The following is a 20,265-nucleotide window of genomic DNA, read 5'->3' as shown; positions in this document are numbered from 1 at the left end:
GGCTGGAGATAAACAGAGGAGAGAACAGTTTTGTTCGCCTCCAGAAAGACTCAAGGGGTGGCTTGCCAGGGAGGCTTAACTTCATCAGTGACGCCAAATCACCACACTGGCCCACCCACCCCAGGTCTCCCAGGGGGATGCCCATGGGGGACCTTCCTGCCAGTCCACCAGTGTATGGGAGCGGGGGATGGGGGATGGCAACTCCAGGACACCAGCCCTTGTCATGGCACCATTTTGAATGCGGGGAGGCAGGAGCCTGTGCCAAAAAGGGAGCTTGTTTCAATCCCAGAGGCAGGGGGCAGCGGAACCCAGACTCATGACTCCGAATCCTGACTGCTAGCAAGATGCTACTGCTTCTTTGCTCGAGAAAAGGGAGTCATTCAGTAGAGAAAGCTAAGGGTTTCACCCCAAGAGGGTCAGCCACGTGTGCCCCCCCAAAGTCCCACCTCCTTGTAGGTCCTCAGGTGCCCAGCAACCTCGTAGTAAATGGTCACAGATCCTGCCTCTCGGGCCACCGCCACGCCTGTCCTCGGGTCGATATGGAGGACGTTGCTGGATGAGGAGCTCCAGGTTCCAGAGAGGCCTGGGAGAGGAAGTGCTGGCTGTCACTCACCATTCCCATAGCCAATACCACGGCCAAACTCTTGTCCCCCAGGTGACAGCATCAGCCTCTGGCCCTGCCCAGCCCCATGCTCCACATTGCTGCCCCGGGGGACTCAACTCATCAACCTCAGGGTAGAAGCCATCTATCCCACTGGCCTTGGCACCCTGGCTGGGGCCCACTCCCCCCACTCCCACCGCAGGCTCCTGGCTGCAGCCACCTGGGGCTAGCTGTAGGCCTAGGGCACCTGCTCTCTGCACAGCTGCAACCCCTGCCCAGAGTGAACCTTCCGCCCTCCTTTCTCTCTAGTGCCTCCCTGCTTGTAATCTCATCATTCCCTTGTCCTGGGATGACCTGGGAGCTGGCCCTCTCCACAGGACCACCCCCTTCCCAGCCCCAACTGTTTATCCAGTGTTTTTTAGCAAACAAAGCCGATGTCAGGGTTGAGGGCTGGTGCTAGACAACATTTCTTAGTTAAGAGCCAATCATGTAACAGAATATAGACCACAAAATAACAACCATATTCTATTTCTGGCAAGTTAGATTTGTTTTTCTTTAAGAGCAGTGTTTAACTTCCTTTTAAAATGAATTAGATAAAGAAAAAATAGGGAGTCAATTTGAAACTTTGGAAACAAAAAACAAATGATGTAGATCATGGATATACAACACAGGTGGCATGGGAGCAGCTGAAATCCGGAAATCACGGAACAGGCCCAGTAGCTATTCTTTGCTTACATTTCCTTTTGGACGTACTCTGACCAGCTCTGTAGCCATTAGGCACAAGTGCCTTCATATGAAATAGGTAGTTTCCTGGGTGCATTTTGAGGGCTGGATTGGGAGGGCCCCCCCGCCTTAGCAGATATGGGATGTCTCCTGTGGCAGAAACTTCTACCAGACAGTGCTACGCGAGTGCAGGGGCTGGCAAGCTTGCTCTGTAAAGAGCCAGATGGTACATGTGTCAGGCTGTGGGGGCCTGGAGGTCTTTGATGCCACTGCTCGGCCCGGCCGTTGTAGGGGAAACACAGCCACCAACAGCACATGAATGAAGAGGGATGGCGGAATTCCAAAGCCATCCTGTTTGCAAAAAGAGGCAGCACACTGGATTTTGCCTGTAGGGCTCTGATGCCTGCTCTTGGACCTCCTCCGAGCTCTGTTCATCTTACCCACACCAAGGGAGCCCGCTCCCATCTTTGGGGCTGCCCGGATTCAGAAGGAGTCCCCGGCCCATATCCATCTCTCTTACCTTCCAGGCCGACCAGGACTGTGGCCAGACAGAGCACGTCTCCCACCACAAGCGCTCCGGACAGCTCCGGGGAGATGGCCTGTTGGACAGGCAGCGGGACGAAGTCGGAGAGGCCCACGTGCTCGGCATCCCACACGCTGAGCAGCGTCAGGCCGACGCTGATGGTGCGCACGACGCACGTGTGGTTGGTGGCGCCCTTCCCGATTTGCACAAACTCGTCTCTAGGCACAGGAGGGGGAGGTGGGCGCTCAGTCTCAGGGAAGAGGTGCCTGACCCCGGAGGGAGAAATATGGAGGCCCCTGCCCAGACAAGCTTCTTGCTGACCGTGGCCCCAGATGTCCCTCCGGCTCAAGGTTACTGAGCAGCTGGTGCAGATCTGGGGCCACTGCAGGCCATGCTAAACCTGACCTCCTCTCCTCTGTCCCAGGAGGAGCCCTTGGCCCAGAGCTGGGGTGGCCTGGAGCACGTCCCCATGTTCTAGAAGGGAAAGCTGAGGCCAGAGGGCAAGGGGAGTTACAAAGCGCTTGTCAGTCCCTTCCCAACAGACCAGTGGGAGGAGGCACGACCTCTGTCCTCTGCCTCCTTTAAAATGGGGATGAGAATAAACCCATGGCGTCCTAGGCTTGACATAGTGTTAAACCAGGTCGGCGGCTATAAAGCACAGGGACCAGCAGCTGGTGCGTGACACATGCTTGGTCAGCACCAGGCCTGCACTGGCCGGCCAGAGAGGCAGGGTTTCTGGCTTTATCACTTCCCTCCACTGCCTTCTGATCCCTCAGCCCTGACTGGTCCCCAGGAGATGGGCTCCCACCACAAAAGGGCCAGCACGACTTCTGTGGGGTAGCCGAGGGGCTGGGAGAACCTGCCTCCATTTCCTCCAGGGTAGCCTTGGTCCCAGACCGAGGCACGGCTCAGACCATGGGCACAGAGCTCCATGGTTTGCCGGAGGCCTTCATGACTATGGCCTTGGTTGATGGCCCTAAGGATGAGGCAGGTTCCCCACATGACAGGTATGGAGACTGAGGCCTGGAGAGATGAGTTGCCTTGCCTGGGAAGGGTCCACAAAGGATAGAGCTGGGGCTTGAACTGGGCCTAACTCCAAACCCCAGTCCTCCTACCATGCTACTTCCCCAGTGCTTGGCCCTGGGTATGTGAGCCACAGGGAACACATCTGTTGCAGGCCTGCGGGGAGGCCAACTTGCAATGGTCACTCACACCTGCATATACTCTTCTGTCCCCGTATTCCCTAGAACCACCGCCTAAGCTGTCCTCTTTCCTCCTGTGCCCAATGGCTCGCTCTCCTGCTTTTAGCTAGTATGTACCAGAGGCTTTAAAATCACCGGCAGGTCTCCTAAAAACACCAAGTGCTGGGTCCTGGGAACTTGCATTTCTAAGGGCTCCTGGCTGCTGTTGGCCAGGCTGGTCTGGGGACCACGCCTTGAGACTCACTGCTCCAGCAGACCCAGTCAGAGGTTTCAGTGGGCCCAGATGGAGGCCACAGCTCTCTTCCTGCTCTGGAGAGCACCCTGTCACCTCACCTGAGACCTTCCAAAATACAGTGCAGCTAACAGCTATAAGAGATAGCCAAAATGACTTGCCCATGGAGCCAGATGCGACCTGGTATTCAAACCCCACTTTCTGGCTGTGTGACCCAGGGCAAGTGGCTTGAACTCTCTGGGCCTCAGTAAATGGGCTATAGTGAGGCGTCAGTGAGACACGGCAGAGGCAGTGAACATCACACTCCTTCCTCACCAGCACCAGAGTGCTGGAAGGTGTGGCCTTACGGGGTGACCAACTTTTGCATCTGCCTATCACAGAGCCAGTTCATTGGCCATGACTGTGTCGTGGTTCCATGTCCCCTGCGATGGGCTTTCCCAGGTATACAGAAGTCTTACCTCAAGCCCTCCAACCCCAAACCCAAACCCGACACCTGTGTCGGTCAGGTCAGGTGTCAGGTCACCTCCTGCCCACTGGGGACATCACCGATAGCTTCCTGCCACATGGTAATAAAGGTTCTGGCCTGTTTTCCCCTCACTCCTGCCTCCGGAGCCTGCCCAGGGTTTCCCCCTGGGACCCTACAAGTGTGGCATGTCCCCTCCTCTTGGTGACCGCAGGTAATGAAGTCTCCTTTCAGTGGCACTAGACTGTCCAGTTGCCATCCAGGTCCAACTGAGGCACTCCTTCCCGTGAGAAATGAGGGTCTCCCACAGCCTACCTGTTGGTTGCAAAGCTGAGCACCGAGTTGTGAGCATGGAAGATGTCTCCAGAGTTGTCGTGGAAGTGGACTGTGAAGGTCACAGTCATTCCCAAAGGCAGGGCTGCCAGAGCCTCCCTGTTGTGGGTGTGCAAGACAGGGCTCATGGAGATCCTCAGGTAAGAAACAGGAGACACCTGAGGACATGAGCAGATGTGGTAGTGACCGCTCTGGGAACCAGCTTCCCCAGCTGGGTACCGCCCTCGGGAAGGACCGGGGACTAGATTGACGTGGGGGTCCTAGGAGGAGGAAAGGCCTTGGTCTCCTGAGAGTCCTGAGCTAGTGATGAGATTCCTGCCTTCCCACAGAGCGTGCCAGACTCATGAAAAGAAAACTCAACCTACAAGAGCCTAAACCCGTGACTTTGAAAAATTATTATCGTTATTCATTTTGCAAAATATCCCCTAGGCTTTGAATGTTCGGTTTCTTTGGGAAACTTGGCTCTCTGGGCATTCAAGTGAAGGAATGCCCATTGGGGACTACAGGGGAAGCATTAACTGGGGGGCACTGGGAGGCTGTGGGTGCTGCAGGGAAAGCAGGATGGGGAGGAGGAAACCCGAGCTCCTGGCCCCCGAACTCCGAGATAAATCTATCCTGGCCAGAACATTTGCTCCCTCGAAAGACCTAATTTCTGGGATGAAGCTCAGTGGGTGCAGTGATAGGTAAACAGCTGGTGCTCAATACCTATTTGCTGAAGTAGGATGAGCAATGAGTAGCTTCCACTTACTCAAAAAGTAGGGTGGAGGGTTCCCTGCAAGGCACCCACTTTGAAACAAAAAGGCACTAATTAAGGAAGCAGGTCAGGGACCCAGGCAAAAATCTCAAAACTTGAAGTCATGTGTCTTGTCTGTTACTCAGGATTCAGCCTGTGGCAAGGAGGTACAGGAGGGAAATCCGGGGGACCTCCCCAAAGGATGCCCAAGGAGAAAGCCCCCAGCACTAAGGAGCATGGAATGGCAGGGGGCCATGGAAAGTGTTGTGATAAGGCTGGGAGACACAACCCTGAGCCCAGCCCATGTGGATTAGGGCCCAGGCTCTGCCTCACAGTCACCAAGAGTGACTCACTTCCACAATAAGTCTCACTTTCCTTGCCTGTAAAATTGGTTACTGAATTCTTCATGTCACCATGGATATAATGTGATGATTTCTGCACCGGGCATCTAGCACACACAGCCACTGCTCCTGGGCACCAATCAGGTACCGGCGGCCCCATCGGGACACGGGGATGCCAGTCCCAGCAGATCACAGGCCTTGCTGGGCCTGTTTCCCCCTCTGTGAAATGAGGCCATTATGATCAGTAACCTACAAGGACCTTCAGCTGTGACACCCAGAAGATGCTATAGCTTTTCCTCTGGGACCTTTGTCCCCAAGTTATCTGTCAGTGAATTCTTCCATACAATTTCTCAGCTCAAAGGTGAATAGAACCATTTTACACCTGCAAGGGGCAGGTTTTTCCTTCAGTGCTATTGCCTTCATTACTCTAAAACAGGAGGAGAACACGATCCTACCTTTACGGCAAAGATGATGGTTTGGTTGGCCCCGAAAGTCTCTTGAGCAGTCACTTCGATTGTAGACGTCCCAATCACAGACCCGGACGTCAGGAAGCCCTTCTCATCCACGTGCACCACGGGGACCTTCTCCGGCCCACCCAGGACGCGGTAGCTCAGAGATGCCGCACCATCCCTTTGAAAAACAAACAGACCCAGTTTTTCAGAGTGTAGCAGGGAGAGCAGGTCGCAGCGAAGGGGCCTGGCGTCTCTGCCCTGAGATGCAGCCATCTGGGCTTCCTGAGGGCTCCTGGGATAAGGAAAGACCTGAACCTGGCCCCACTGTACATTAGGACCCGGGTGGGCAGCCTGTGCATAACCTCCTTGGTCCCCTGTGGGAAACCTAATATAGAAAACCAATGGTTCCAAGGAGAGCGTTGCTCCTGGGAGAAAACACTGACAGCTGAGCTTCTCCCATCCCTTGCATGGGACATTTGCTGTAAAGATCGTTTCTGGGGGGACACCTGGGTGGCTCAGTGGGTTGAGCCTCTGCCTTCGGCTCAGGTCATGATCCCAGGGTCCTGGGATCGAGCCCCGTGTCGGGCTCTCTGCTCGGCGGGGAGCCTGTTTCCCTCTCTCTCTGCCTGCCTCTCTGTCTATCAAATAAATAAATAAAATCTTTAAAAAAAATGAAAAAAAAAAAAAGATCGTTTCTGGGGCAGACTGTTTCTCATTTACTGACATAAGGCGGCCTGGCACAGTGGAAAGTGGATAGGGCCCTGAGTCGGGCAGATTCTGAGCACAGTCCCAATGCCCAGCAGATAGCTGCATGCCTCGAGGCACCTCGTGTCTCCTCTCTTGGCCCTCAGTTTCCCCAACTGTGAAAGGGAAGCAATGGTCTTGCCCTGTCTAATTTCTAAGGGCAGGGGACTGGGTGAAAATGGGCTACTTGCTCAGAAAACGGTTCGTAAAGCTGCCAATGATCCTCACTGGTTAGAAGACAAATACCACAGTGTTTTGTTTAATAAAGAAACGACAAGGGGCGCCTGAGTGGCTCAGTGGGTTAAAGCCTCTGCTTTCGGCTCAGGTCATGATCTCAGGGTCCTGGGATCAAGTCCTGCATCAGGCTCCCTGAGAGCCTGCTTCCTCCTCTTTGCCTATTTGTGATCTCTGTCTGTCAAATGAATAAATAAAATCTTAAAAACAAAAACAAAAAACGACAAGAAGGAAATGGGCTCGCCCCCAGGGCTAGCCTCTGTCACCTTGCTCTTTGTACGCAGCCCTACGGACCCTCCTCAAACGACGATAATAAGGGCTATTGCCTCGGCTGCAACTTTCTGCCCCATCACCAGCCCCTTCCTTGGAACCTGCAGAGGTCCTGCTCATCCTTCAAGACGCAGCTCAAGGGCGCCTGGGTGGCTCAGTGGGTTAAGCCGCTGCCTTCGGCTCAGGTCATGATCTCAGGGTCCTGGGATCGAGGCCCGCATCAGGCTCTCTGCTCAGCGGGGAGCCTGCCTCCGTCTCTCTCTCTCTGCCTGCCTCTCCATCTACTTGTGATTTCTCTCTGTCAAGTAAATAAATAAAATCTTAAAAAAAAAAAAAAAAAGACGCAGCTCAAGAGGTGCCTGCAGGGCTCAGTTAAGTGTCTGCCTTCAGCTCAGGTCATGATTCCGGGGTCCTGGAATGGAGCCCCAGTAGGGCTTCTCGCTCAGCGGGGAGTCTGCTTCTCCCTCTGCCCCTCCCCCTGCTCTTGCTTGAGCTCTCTCGCTCTCAAATAAATCAAATCTTAAAAAAAAGAAAAGAAAAGAAAAGAAGACCTAGTTCAAGCATTTCTATCTGACATGTCTCTCCTAAAGTCTCGCACAGAAGGCCCTGCTTTGGGTTACAGCTAAACTATCATACCTTGTTTGACTGTCACCCTTCTCGTGCCATGCTCCTCTTCACCACCACGGGCACACCAGATGGTATTTAGACATGTGTGTTTCACACAACATGCAAGTACCCTGTGGTCCTCGGAGCACCCCCTGTGGCAAACCACCACTCACATGCAAGTCAGGGCTACCAAAGGCACCCGCATGAAGGCAAGACAGGAATTAAACCGCAGTCAGTGTGCGTCCCCCACCGAGTGGGGACCTGGCTGAGTGCAGGGCTGGGGTGGGGCCCAGAACTTGCCTTTCACCCTGTGCCCCGGAGATGCCCACGCTGCTGATTCAGGAATGCTACCCGCCGAGCAGCGTGTCTTGAAGACAAAGGGGCATTTGGAAGTTTAACTCTTCCAAGGTGGTACATTTTCCCCCTTTGGAGTCACGGACTGGAGCAGTGGGCATTACAAGCTTGCTGGGCGCGAGGGAAGAAGAGACAGGCCCACGGGGACCAGCAACGTGGAGCCGCAGGAGCAATTGGCGGGGCAGGGAAGGGGCCTGCAGAAGCCGCACCCACTTCGCACAGAGAGGGACGCAGCTGGCTGGAAGCGTCTGACAACTTTGACAAATGAGTCGTCGGACGTGGAGCGCTGCTCCTCAGCCTGCTGCAAACGAGCGCTGAGTCACGTACCTGTTTGTCTGAAGCTTTATAAATGAGTTGGGTGACATTAGTATTTGTTCTGCTTCTATTTCAGGGTTCAGCAGCAGCAGCTTCTCGAATACCTGGAACGGAGGGTGAGGTTGGTTCCTGGCAGGCGCTGGAGTCCCGTCCAGCCCCTTGTCCCCGCTCTTGGCAGTGAGACCGGGTGGGGGGAGGGGCAGAGATGAAGAACACCGTTGGGGGCACCTGCCAGATGGCAGGGAATGGGATGCGTAGGGCAGGCTTTTAACAGAGGCCAGGAGTGTGATGAGAAAGAGTGGACAGGCAGGCTCATGTGTGCATACCCCATTGAAGCCAGGGAGCACAGGCTACTCCCCAGGTTCCTGTGGTGGGGGGGGATCTTTGTGGGCATGGAAGGAGGGGTGCAGAATTACAGGGCTCAGGGTCTGTCTCAGCTGATCCTCATTGTGCCCAAGTCAGGATAACCCTTAGCTGCCCATTGGCCCTGATCTTCCCTCTTGTCCTGCTCTCCTGGGAGCCACACGGTGCGGGGGCAAGTGGGTCAGTGAACCAGACTGGCAGGTGAGAAACCTGGTCATGTCGGAGTGAATCAGATCAAATCTGATCCTCGCTTCCCAGGAGCCCCAAGGCCTGCCACAGCTCCCCAGCCTACGGTTGCAGCTCTTATGGGAACTCCAGACCCCTCCCGACAAGCACCCTAACTGCCTACCACCCTTCCAAGTCCTTTTCTCTAGGGGGCCTTGGGACGACCTCTCTTGGCCTCTGGGCCTGGATGCTGAGTCCAGCTTTGTGCTCCCCCACTGGCTTCTGATCTCATCAGATGGGCTGGAGTCTAAAGGGTCCAATTTTCCTTCCCTTCCAGCCTTGCTATGTTCTGATCATATACATAAGCCCAAACGTCCTCATCTGTAAAATGGGTCTAAAAGCAATAATCCTTGCCACGTTCGTCTCAAACAGCAGGCCTCATGTGGCAATGGGAGCAGTGCTTCCTAAATGGTGACTGATAAATTGTCTCTGGGAGCAAGATGGGGTTCTGATGTCGGTGGGGGGGGGGGTCCCTGCCCTGGGCAGGGGGTACCCAGCATAGAGCATCGGTTCTGACTTGGATACATGCATGGGCCGGGAGACATACTTATAAATAGGTTTCCTCCTGCTTTTCTTATATGCATGTTCTTTGTTGCCCCTCTTCGGATGGAGAGGTAGCTGTGAGAGGGATCTTACTTTCCTGTTAACTCAAGTGTCAGGAAAGCAATAGTGTGAGCACCAGGGTCAACAGCGACGGACCCGTGGCCTCACCACCCAGGGGATGACAAGGGGGAGCGGTGGGGCTGGCTCCGCTGAGGGGAGGCTGCTTCTCATCGCCTGCTGATTCTGCTGTGTACCAAGACACCGAATCTTTAGGACAAGCTGCCTACTGGGTTTTTAGACAACATCTTCCTATTTTTAAATGTTGGCAACAAATAAAAATTGTTTTAGAGCGTTGCATGAGCCAAAGCAAATACATCTGTGGGCTGGATCCAGCATGTTGAAGTTTCTGAGGTACTCAAGCCTCCAGCTGTCAGCTCGGGAAACTGAGGCACAAAGATGTTAAGTGTCTCACTTGAGGTCACAGAATGTGGAAGCTGTAAAGCCCTGTCTTTAATCCCGTGAGAGGCACCAGACACGAGGGGGCTTGAATCTGTTTCTTTTCTCATGATATTTAGGGACCACTTTCAGGTTTTTTTTTTTGCAATTTAGGGGGACCCAGAGGTTACTGAGTCCCAGATGGGCAGAACGGGGCCCTCTGAAGCTAAAAATGCTCTTCAGAAGCAACTTGTCCCCTCCTAGTTTTACAAGGGCCCCGAAGGACAGGGGAGGTAGGAGGGCAGGCCAGAGACAGAAATAACGGGTGTCGAGTCCCAGGAGGGAGAAGAGCCATCTCAGGTCGTCCACACAGCACAGCCCTTTAGGCCTTTCTGGGCCCACCGCCCATTCACAACCTGGAGGGGACACTTGGACCCCTTCCCCCTTGGGCCGCAGGCTTGTCCTCAAGCAGCAGCCCCTGCGGACTTCATGGGAGCACCTCCCAGGACAGACAACACTGGGAGGTGGAGAAAGGCAAGTATGCCTCTGCTAAGTGCTGAGTATTTGTGAAATAAACACAGACAATTCAATGAATGCCTCACAATTTTCCAGCTTCTTCCTACCACGAAGGTGCTTCCAACACCAAGCATAGAATTATCTGCTATTTGGGGAATACACCAAGTTATTTCATGCCTCCCGGACTTTGTACACACTGCTCCTGCCACCTGGCCTGCCAGCCACCCGGCCTGCCAGCCTCCCGCCCCCATCCTGCTGGCCCAGGGAAGCCTCAACTCTGGGCTCCCACAGCACCTTATATACTCCTGGCCCCTGCAGACTGAGAAGCCATCAGGTGTAGGAGTGGTAGCAGGGCTCATGTGGGCCCGAATGGCCCTGGGTTGGGGTGTGGGATGGGCACACTGGCTTTCCCTCTAATGGTGGCTCCTGTCCCCCTGCCCCTTTACCTGGATTTGGATCTCATCGGCGAGTTCTTTGGCGAGGCCGTGCAGCTGCCCAGCAGCAGGGTCCAGAGCCTTGACCACCACCCGCAGCCCGGTCCTGCCTTTCACCCGGCCATGCACATTCATGGCAAAGTTGTACTGTGACGGCAGCTGTAGTGAAGCCTGGGACAGACATCAAACGCGTTCTCAGGAAAGGCCTAGGGCCCTGGTACCCCTGACAGCTGGTCCTGGGTACAGGACCCTCCCAACCACCCACTCCCTGTTGTGCACAGGTAAGGTAAGAAGAAACCTCCCAAACCAACTCCTACTTGGGCCCTGCATGACCACAGTGCACTGGGGGTGGCAGGCCAGAGTCACCAGGGCTGACTCCCTGTCCCATTTCCCCACTGGTGCACTGGGTGACATACGCCAAGTCCTTTCCCTTAGGTGGGCTCTAGTCAGCACTAAGACGGGTCCAGTACCTTTTCTTCCAGCTCTGAGGTTTGAGGAAAGGCCAGGGTCCCTCTAAGAAGGGCTAAGGGGAGGAGAGTTTGTCCTTAGGGAAAAATCTGGAAAAAGCCCCAGGGTTGCCCGGCATCACCTCCGAGAGAACGTGAGAAGTTACAGACTAGGGACCCTGACCCCTGTGATGTTCTGGAACTTCTGCAGCCTCCCCACAGCCTGTCATTGTTGCTGCCTTCTGAAGTTGGCTACTATGAAGCCCATCTGTAGCACTTAGCAGTGTGTGCTTCAAGTGGAAAGGGCTACGAGGAGGGAGAGCTAGGAGCCCAGATTCCGGGACACGAGAAGACTGGGAGTGGAGGAAGGACACTACGGGATGATGGTTGTGGTGGCAGCATTTGCAAGAAGCTGTCCAGACGAGCCTTGAGAGATAGAATGGGGCTAGCAGTAGCCTGGGAGGGAGGGTGCAGACCTCATGGGCAGAAATATGGGGAGAGACCTTCCTGCTCTGGACACTGGCGCACATGCTGGGGGAGGGGGCCCTGGGTGGGTAGTTACCTCGTGGTGTCGCCCCCGGATGTCCAGGATGTCCCGCTTAGTGACAGACCAGTGGAAGGTCAGGCCTGGCACAGCATTGCCAAAGGAGAAAGGGTTCTGATTGTTGGTGATCCCAGTGATATAAACAGGCATCTGCAGGAGAGAAGGCAGGCCTATGACCACAGGAGTCCCGCTGCCGAGAGGGCCCCCCAGAGCCCCAGGGCACTGACTGTCTCCTTTGTGCCATGGGACATGTGCCCCATTCTTCCCTTACCTGGATGGGCCCAGTGCAGGTGCAGGAGGGGCGGGTAGAACAGCCAATGATCAAATGAAAGACAGAACAAGCCCCTCTGTGTACTGTCCTTCTTGGGCTGTGGACAGTGTCTCATCTTGGCTGACCGACCCCCTTCTTCATGATATGACCCCCCCCTCCCCCCCCGGAGCTCCAGGGTGCCGGCAGTCTCCCAGATGGCACAGCTCATTCTGCCCTGGGTCCCTGCCTCTGCTCTTTTCTTTCAACCTAACCGGGGGTCCCCACACATGGGGGATGGGCATGGGTGGGAATTGCAGTTTCTGAGTGCTCGCCAGGGAAAACACGTGGAGGAATACTGCCAAAAGCTAAGAGCAGACTCCGTGCCAGGCTGTCAGGTCGATTTCCAGTTCTATCACTTACTAGTTGTGTGACCTAGGGCCCAGGCCATAAGCTTTCTACATGCATTCATTTCCTCATCCATATCAGAGAGATGACATGGGGGGCAACCTCACGGGTTGTTAGCAAACATTGACTGAATTATTGCATAGAAAGCGTGGAGCAGAGTACCCGCCATACAAGCATGAGCTCCTGTTATATGCCAGGTGCTATTCTAGGTTTGGGAAGCTGGCAGACTCTGGGGGGGTGGGGCGGGGGCACAGGTGTCCCTCAGTAATTGTGCTGGAGAAAACACAAGGGACCTGGAGCAGGAAATATGGGGAAGGCTCCTAAAGCTAGAGCTGAACCCATGGACTGTTGGGGGGCCTGCTGAATGGGAGAAGGAATAGCGACCTAGCCATGACTCAGCCAAGCTCAACCAGAACTCAGAGCCCAAGACCCTCTAGGAGGCTGCTCAGACAGCCAGCACGGATGGGAGGGGCCGGAGAGCTTCCCGCCTCACCTGGGTTCCTGTCCTCATGCGAGTGATGGGGGCTCGGATCCTCACCGCCTGGAGAAGCAGCACCTCCACCTCCACGAGGTCCTAGGAGAAGGGCTTTGGGAGTTCAGGCTGGCTGCAGAAGGGACTAGGGGCTAGCAACGGGTATCACACGAAGGGACCCCTCCAGGGAAGGAGGATCTTGTCAAGGCCAGCTTAGGGTCCTGCAGGCCAGGAGGTCCTCACAAGATGTCCAGCACCTGCTTCTCTTCCCGACGCAGCCTGGCTTTGTGGGTGGCTCACCCCCCCAGAGATCTGGCTGCTGTTTTTCCTGTTCCCTTGGGGGTCCCACCTTGGGCCTCTGAGCTTAAGAGGCCTATTTGAGCCACCTGCTCCAGGTCCGCACTTCAAGGACTTGGGGGCAGTGACTGGGGTTGGCTCTTCTGGGTGGCCCTCACAGGACAGGATTCCAGAGTCTCCCAACCCCAAATCTAGCATGTGTCTCTCTGTAAGTGAATAGGGTACTGTGACGAAGGCAGGACACAGAATCTGGCTAGAGCAGACTGTATATGCTCTTTTATCCTGAAGTCTGTACTTGAATTAATCTGGTCAAAAATTAATTTTAGGGGCACCTGGGCAACTCAGTCGGTTAAGCATCTGCCTTTGGCTCAAGTCATGATCCCAGGACCCCGGGATGGAGCCCTGTGTCAGGCTCCCAGCTCAGTGGGGAGCCTACTTTTCCCTTTGCCTCTTTCCCCTACTCATGCTCTGTCTCTCAAGTTAGTAAATAAAACCTTAAAAAAAAAAAGTTTGACTTTATTAAGTTTCTTTATAGTGCTATTGACTCTTGCTAAACCCAGGCTACTAAAACCTGTAAGCCTTTTTTGCTCATACAAGGACCACCTCCTGTGATCCGGACTAAGGCCTGGCATTTAGTAGGTATTCAATAAATATCCATTCCTGTCCTTCCTTTTGTCCTTTTCACAGCCTGGTCTCCTTTTGCTAGTCCCGGCCCACACCCTGGCCATGGGTGCTGCATCGGTGACCTGGTTTGGACAGATGGAACCAGGAGTTTCTGAGCTCCCACACACTCTGTGGATACATGGGACTCAGCTGAGCCCCTACCTGCCTGGGCTCAAGAAGATGGCTTTCAGCTGGTGCTGGTGGCCCAACCTTTCCAGCTGCCAGGGGGCACCAGGACCTTAACCCAGCTCCTCTCCTGACTTGCCAGATGGGAGACACAGAGAGAGGTGGCCCAGCGAGGTCAGACCAGGAAGAGAAGTGGCTGGGAGGGAACTGCATGGCTGTCTGCCCCTCCAGCTGAAGTCACAGCCAGCTGCCACTTCAGCCACCTGGGCCCTCAGGAGGAGAAAAATAAACTAGTTCCCGAAGCTGCAATCCTTTCTTTAGAAGGGGGGAGAAAAAAAAGCAACACCTCGTTGGTCCTTCATCTTATTCTCCAGGACGTCTATCTGAATCCTGCTATATGCCACAGGGCAGATTCACATTCCCAAGGCTTTCTTGTCGGCTTTATAAAATCGATAGGTAGAATCAGGGCATCTACCTCCATGATTCAAAAAGACTTTGTGGTTTAAGCACAATCCTTGCAGAGATGCTGAAACTCCAGCAAAAGGGAGTAAATCAATGAACTCAATGTCGGATCAAAGTCAGCCTCGGGGAAGAAGGACGCATTAGCCTCCCCTTCTCCTGGATGATACGCACACCAGCTCCCCTGGGTGCCCTGTGTTCAGATGTGGTGAACACAGTGGAGCTCACGGACACCTTCCAGGGAGCCCTTATGCCAGACAAGGAACCAGGAAATGGGGTTCTGAAAAGGCTGTCCATGGTCTTGCTAGAGCAGACACTTCCGCAAGTCACCATGTTCACAGGCTGTCAGGGAGAACTCAAGTCCTCAGCACGTGGAGACCTTCTCCCATCTCCCCTGAGGAGCCCAATGAGGTGCCCACCCCCAGGAAACAAAGAACATGATCAGACTTAGAAATCAATGTTTAGGGTACCTGGCTGGCTCAATTAGTGGAGCATGCAACTCTTGATCTCAAAGCCTTAAGTTCAAGCCCCACACTGGGTGTGAAGCTTACTTAAAAGAAAGAAAAAAAAGAAAAAAGAAACAAAAAAGAAACCAACTTTCTCCCACGTGGAATCAGGGCCGCTGATTAGGGGCAGGAAGAACCCCCACTACGGGGAAAACTCCTCTAGCTGCGCCTTCCAATGTCTGCTAATCCAGAAAAGCACTTCGTAAATGTCTCGGAGTCCAGCCAAGAAGCTTGGGGAATAACTTAACCTGCAGTGGCAAAAGTGACTAGTTCATGATTCAGGTTTTCCTTTTTTCCTGAAAATACAAGTCTGCTTCTAAAATCCTACTGGTGTCCAACTGTCCATGCTTACAGTAGTAGCCAAGCTATGCACACTCCTGAAAACCCACACTAAGCCATAAAGCATGTCGGAGGCAACAGTACCCTTCTCTTCCATCTGAATGTCCCCAAGCCTTGGGCCCCTAGCTCTTCCTTAGGCCCATCATAGGGAAACTGGGTAGCAGCAAATGTCCGGGGGCAGGGGTGCCAGGGGAGCTAAAGGAGTTAAGGATAAAGTGCCCAGTGCAGAGTCTGCTGTCATGCCTTGGAATGTCCCCAGGGCAGGGATAGCGTTGGAGATCCTGTCCTTTAAGAAGCAGCTAGGGAGGGGCGCCTGGGTGGCTCAGTTAAAGCTTCTGCTTTTGGCTCAGGTCATGATCCCAGAGTCCTGGGATAGAGCCCTGAATCAGGCTCTCTGCTCAGCGGGGAGCCTGCTTCCTCCTCTCTCTGCCTGCCTCTCTGCCTACTTATGATCTCTGTCTGTCAAATAAATAAAATCTTAAAAAAAAAAAAAAGAAGCAGCTAGGGAGACTCAGTCTGGAGAAGATGTCCCCAGGTTGGCCGGGCTGGCCCTGGTGGAGGGCAGATGGCAGAGAGGGGCTGTGGACTCAGAGGGCAGAAGCCAGGCCTTCAGGAAGGGGGGAGTGTCCTTGGGACCAGTAACAGCCCGACCCCAGTAAACAGACCTCCTTGCCATCACGGCTGACTGGCATGCCAGCTGCTGGGGGGAGAAGTGCACCCCACAACTAGAGGCTTCAGGAGCCCCCATGACCAGAGGAGCCCATGTGCATTACCTGAGACACGATGACAAGCTTGCCAGTCTCAGCATCCACAGCCTGCACGACCCCAGACACAGTGCCATTGCCGACGGCCAGCCCCCGCACCAGCCCCGCGCTGTTCACCACGGCAACGCTCTCATTACTGATGGAGAAGAGGATATTGGACTGGGGCTGCGGGCCGCCCTCCGAGGTGATCTGGAGCAGGGAGAAGCAGCAGTGCCCAGTCAGCCCCTGGGTCTCATCCTTGGAGGCAAGGGCGCCGACACACCCAAGCTCTCCATCTCAGCCTCCTGACGCCCAGAGTGGGGGTGGGGCGCGGACTGGAGCCAGGCAGGGGCCACAGGTTGGGTGTGGGCAAGCATGCAGCCTTCGGCTCCTACCTGCATCATGGCCCCAATGATCAGCGTCACCTTCCTGGGTATCAACCTAAATGGGGGAAAGACCTGCATGTGGAAACAAAAGAGAGAAGGGGGCTGTTGTGTTCTGAGTGCACCCGGCTGGGCAGAATCCACCCTGAACATATTCAGGGAGAGGGACACGTGGCTCCTGGATGTCCCTGCTCTGGGAGAGGGGACTGGGGTGGACCTGGGTCCTGCTGAGCTCAAGAAGAGCCTGAGTTCCCCTCCCCAGGACCTCAGCCGGTCCAGGGCCTGAGGATCTGTGGTACCCAGGGGCAGGTTCTGCTGTTTGCAACCCTGCTTCGTTTCGCCAGACCTGAAGCCCCGTGAAAATAAACACATCTTTGTCACATGAAACCTTCTTAAAAGGCTCTCACCTCATGGTCCCCTGGCCAGCCATATCAGTGTTACCTGAGATCTATTAGAAATACCCATTCTTCAGCCCACCCTGATCTATGGAATCAGAATGGCAAGGGGATTGTCCCTGAAATTTGTGTTTTAACAAGTCTTCCAGGGGATTTTGATACATGGCAAAGTTCACATTCCGCTGCCTTCAAGGTTTTCCCCCTTGCACAGCATTTCTCCAATTTCTACTGATAAATTGCCCGGGGACAATTCTCTTTTTCGATGCTCTCAAAATTCTCAGATGAAGGAAGAGGGGTTGCGGGGGGTGGTCAGGGACAAGGACGTCCTTGTCTCTCTGCACCATGGAAGGCCTGACGTCCTCCTCCTGCCTGGCCACCCCCCCGGCTCCACCTAGCAGGAGCGCAGGAGGAACCCGGACCGGAGCACAGAGCCTAGTTGGCCAAGGGGCTGCTTTGTACATGAGGATTAATCTCTGTGGTGTTGCGCTATTTATAGGCAGAAATGAATTCTCCATCACCAGAAAGGAGCCCTTCCATCCAGAGGCACAAACCACAACTGCCGGCTTCAGAACCATTTAATATAAAGCCTGCCAGCCGCTGAGTGGACAGGCCTGTGGAGGATGCCGACGGGAGGGCACGCATCTCAGCACTGCCACTGAGGGAGAAACTTGGACTTGAATTTGGAGCCATGGCTGCCTTGGCCCCTGAGGACTAGAAGGCTCCTGTGAAACACCTAAGGTCACAAGACAGTCCTAACTCACACATGGAGATGACTCCTGACATCCCCACTTGCTCCAGGAGCTGCCATGACAGGAGCCCACTCCTTCGGAGGGCTGGTTTGGAGCAATGGTCAGGATGAGCTTCTAGATGTGAGCCTAATTGGCCCACAGCTCCTGCCCAGCTACTCCTTTCTGGCACTTAAGGCTTTACAGAGTACTGTGCCCTCCCCGGCCATGTGACAAGTGGCTCTCTCCTCTGAGTGACATCTCTGAGTGACAACCTGTCCCCCATGTCCCAGAGGGAGATGGGAGTTCCTCAGACCCCTCCCTGTGGTGCTACCTTCCCGAGGACTGGTTGGGGGGGAGCTCCCTTTGAGTCAGAGGACACGGCAGGGCAGAGATCTTAATATGGTTTCTCCATGGCAGCTTCCTGGATGACCCCTAGAACTCCAAGCCTGTTGCAATAATGACACGTTTCCCACTCCATGCGTACAGGTGGCGAGGGATGGATGGACACCACATGGCTGCCTACTTTTACCTCGATCTGCTGGGAGGCCGAGTTGATTCGCTGTCCAGCTTTATCCATCACCGTTGCGGTGAGACTGGTCTGGCCAATGGCCACACCATGGATGCGGAACGTGGCTGTGTAGTTGTCAAGGGCTTCGTCGAGGGCCCTGGAACAGAGGGAAGGGCTGGGACTTCTCCCCTCAACCTGCCAGTGCTATCCCTGAGATGGCTTTCTGGGACGCCTGGGAGGACTCACACCAACGTGATGATCTGAGAAGCCGCTCGGAGCTTCAGGTCCATGAAGGCAAAGTATTTGGCCAGGAAAGGCTTCTTGTGAAAGTCTAGCACGCGGACATAGGCCTTGACCGTCTTCCCAATCTCCACCTGCATCGTGGGGACAGAGATTCAGGGTAGTCTTTGAGTGACTAATTCTAGCACTGGTGGCACTCCAAGGCTTTCTGCCAAAGCGTTGCTAACCTCAAACCCACCGGCCCAGGCTGAGCTCCAGATAACAGGCCAATCAACAAATGAACATCAATTAAGTGCTTCCTGTACACAGGGGACTTTGGGGATACTCAGATTCATCAATTACACTCCCCACTCTTAAAGAGCTAAGAAGCTAGTTAGAGTGATAAGATGCAGCCAGGATGACGTACAGTAGGCGTTCAATAATGGTCACTGACCAAACTGCTCACACCTGGCAGCGTATACAGTAAGAGCCTTGGCATACCAAGCGTCAGACATGTTTAGTGAAGAAACCGAAGTCTGATGAGGAAATAGGACCACAGAAGGAATATCTGAAGTCACATAAGAGAATATTGGCTTTTTGGGTACTGTAAGCTGCTCAAACATTTTAATACTAACCATTCTCTCTGGTCAGGAAACTAGGAACCAGAGACCCTCGTAAGCCTGGCCATAGCTCCTTCAGGTATCAGCAAGATAAATTCCTATTGGCATTCAAGAAAAGCCCAGATCTGTCATGTATTCCTTTCCCAAAAGCACTTAGCAGTAGTGTGTTTTACTCATTGCCACTAAGATTCCCACGAATCCACAACCCACACAACAGGGAGAAATTCACCATCAGCAGGGTGTAAGCCTTGCTTAGTGTAGACTAGTAACCTACATCAGCTAGAGGACGGGCATTTCCACCTTGGGTCTAAGGAGGAGACAACTTCAGGCAGAACTTACAGCTGAACTTTCCTGACATAAACTGGTGTAGAAGTCTAAACTCAGAGGTCCCTCCACATCGTGCACAAGGAGGGACGGAGGCAAGACAGCTCTAGAAGCTCCAAACAACTCAGGAGGTGGGTAGAGGGACCCAGAGACCAGAAAAAAGAGCAAAGGGCATGAGGAAAGTAATTCCTGCAGCCTCACCACTCTCCGCATTTCTGTGAACCAGCAGCGGAGGGCCCTGTCAGGAAGTTGCTACTGACCTTATCCACCACGCGTACGTAGAGCTCCTGAATGTCCGAGACGAACACATCCACCTTTGCTGGGGCTGGGAAGGCAAGGCACAGGTCGTGGATCATGATGGTTGACATGCCTGGGAGCAAAGGGTGCACCTGCAAGGTTGGGGAGTGGTGCTCAGTCTGACAGCTGCTTGTGGCATCAGCCCATCACCCATGAGACACCACCTCCAGGAGGCCTCCAGGCCAGGGCACAGAAGCAGCGGACAAGGAAAATCCTAACCCAGCTACTGTCCTGCCTACTCCTCGTTTTGAGCCCTCATTGCCAGCCAGGCGAAGGGCTTGAAATGTAACATGATAGAACCAGGGTGGATCTTGAAGTACATTTACTTCAACCTACTAAGATTTACAATTTAAGATTTAAAAAAATGGAAGTTGCTCAAAGCAGGGCAGTCAGAGGCCACGGACACGCACAAGGGCACCAACCAGGGTTTCACATCTCCAGTGCATGCCACCTGCCTCTGCAGCTTCAGCAGTAGAAGACTGTGCTATGCGTGACATAGCTCCTTTCTGAACGAAACTCTCACTTGGCAGTCCTCATCTGACCCCACAGAATCTCAGAACCTGTAAACAGACCACAGAGGCCACCACAGTTTCAAATATTCGCTCTGTGAGTCTCATTCATCCCGACATTCATGTCTGCCTTGGCTGTGTTTGAAGTAGGGACCTCGTGAAGATTCTGAGTGGAGGGACACACCTGAGTGACTGTGTTCCAGTCTTCGCTGCAAAGACACCCCCACCCCCATTTTAAACCTCCCTCTTTCCCTATCTGCTTCACAGATCCCACATTCAAACTGCACGATAATCACTATCTCATGCTGCCAATGTGCCCACAGTGGTATGCTGTATTGCTTAGGCATGTATCTCAATTGGGTGGTCTGGGGCTGGGCAGGTGGGGGGTAA

At 54.1% G+C, this 20,265-nt stretch overlaps 1 protein-coding gene across 5 annotated transcripts in view; it reads right to left on the bottom strand.

Moving 5' to 3' along the window:
- The window catches only part of NUP210 (nucleoporin 210), a 103,565-nt gene that overhangs the window by 11,056 nt on the left and 72,244 nt on the right, over window positions 1–20,265 (bottom strand). For all 5 annotated transcript variants that reach the window (XR_006601569.1, XR_006601568.1, XM_045063374.1 and 2 more), the window contains 13 exons: window positions 19,330–19,458; window positions 18,153–18,280; window positions 17,928–18,063; window positions 16,288–16,350; window positions 15,923–16,102; window positions 12,781–12,861; window positions 11,651–11,782; window positions 10,655–10,813; window positions 8,139–8,230; window positions 5,607–5,781; window positions 4,060–4,235; window positions 1,845–2,065; window positions 447–583 (listed from right to left, as the gene is read on the bottom strand). Coding sequence is in view for 3 of the 5 variants with exons in the window: in XM_045063374.1 (XP_044919309.1) it covers window positions 447–583; window positions 1,845–2,065; window positions 4,060–4,235; window positions 5,607–5,781; window positions 8,139–8,230; window positions 10,655–10,813; window positions 11,651–11,782; window positions 12,781–12,861; window positions 15,923–16,102; window positions 16,288–16,350; window positions 17,928–18,063; window positions 18,153–18,280; window positions 19,330–19,458 (1,809 nt within the window). In the remaining 2 variants the exon portion in view is untranslated. The remainder of the gene's footprint in view (window positions 1–446; window positions 584–1,844; window positions 2,066–4,059; window positions 4,236–5,606; window positions 5,782–8,138; window positions 8,231–10,654; window positions 10,814–11,650; window positions 11,783–12,780; window positions 12,862–15,922; window positions 16,103–16,287; window positions 16,351–17,927; window positions 18,064–18,152; window positions 18,281–19,329; window positions 19,459–20,265) is intronic.

This window comes from Mustela putorius, unplaced genomic scaffold, assembly GCF_011764305.1.
Source record: "Mustela putorius furo isolate JIRA1106 unplaced genomic scaffold, ASM1176430v1.1 tig00003850_pilon_pilon_pilon, whole genome shotgun sequence".
In the NCBI taxonomy this organism is placed as follows: domain Eukaryota; kingdom Metazoa; phylum Chordata; class Mammalia; order Carnivora; family Mustelidae; genus Mustela; species Mustela putorius.
This window is presented reverse-complemented; position numbering and strand designations above follow the sequence as displayed.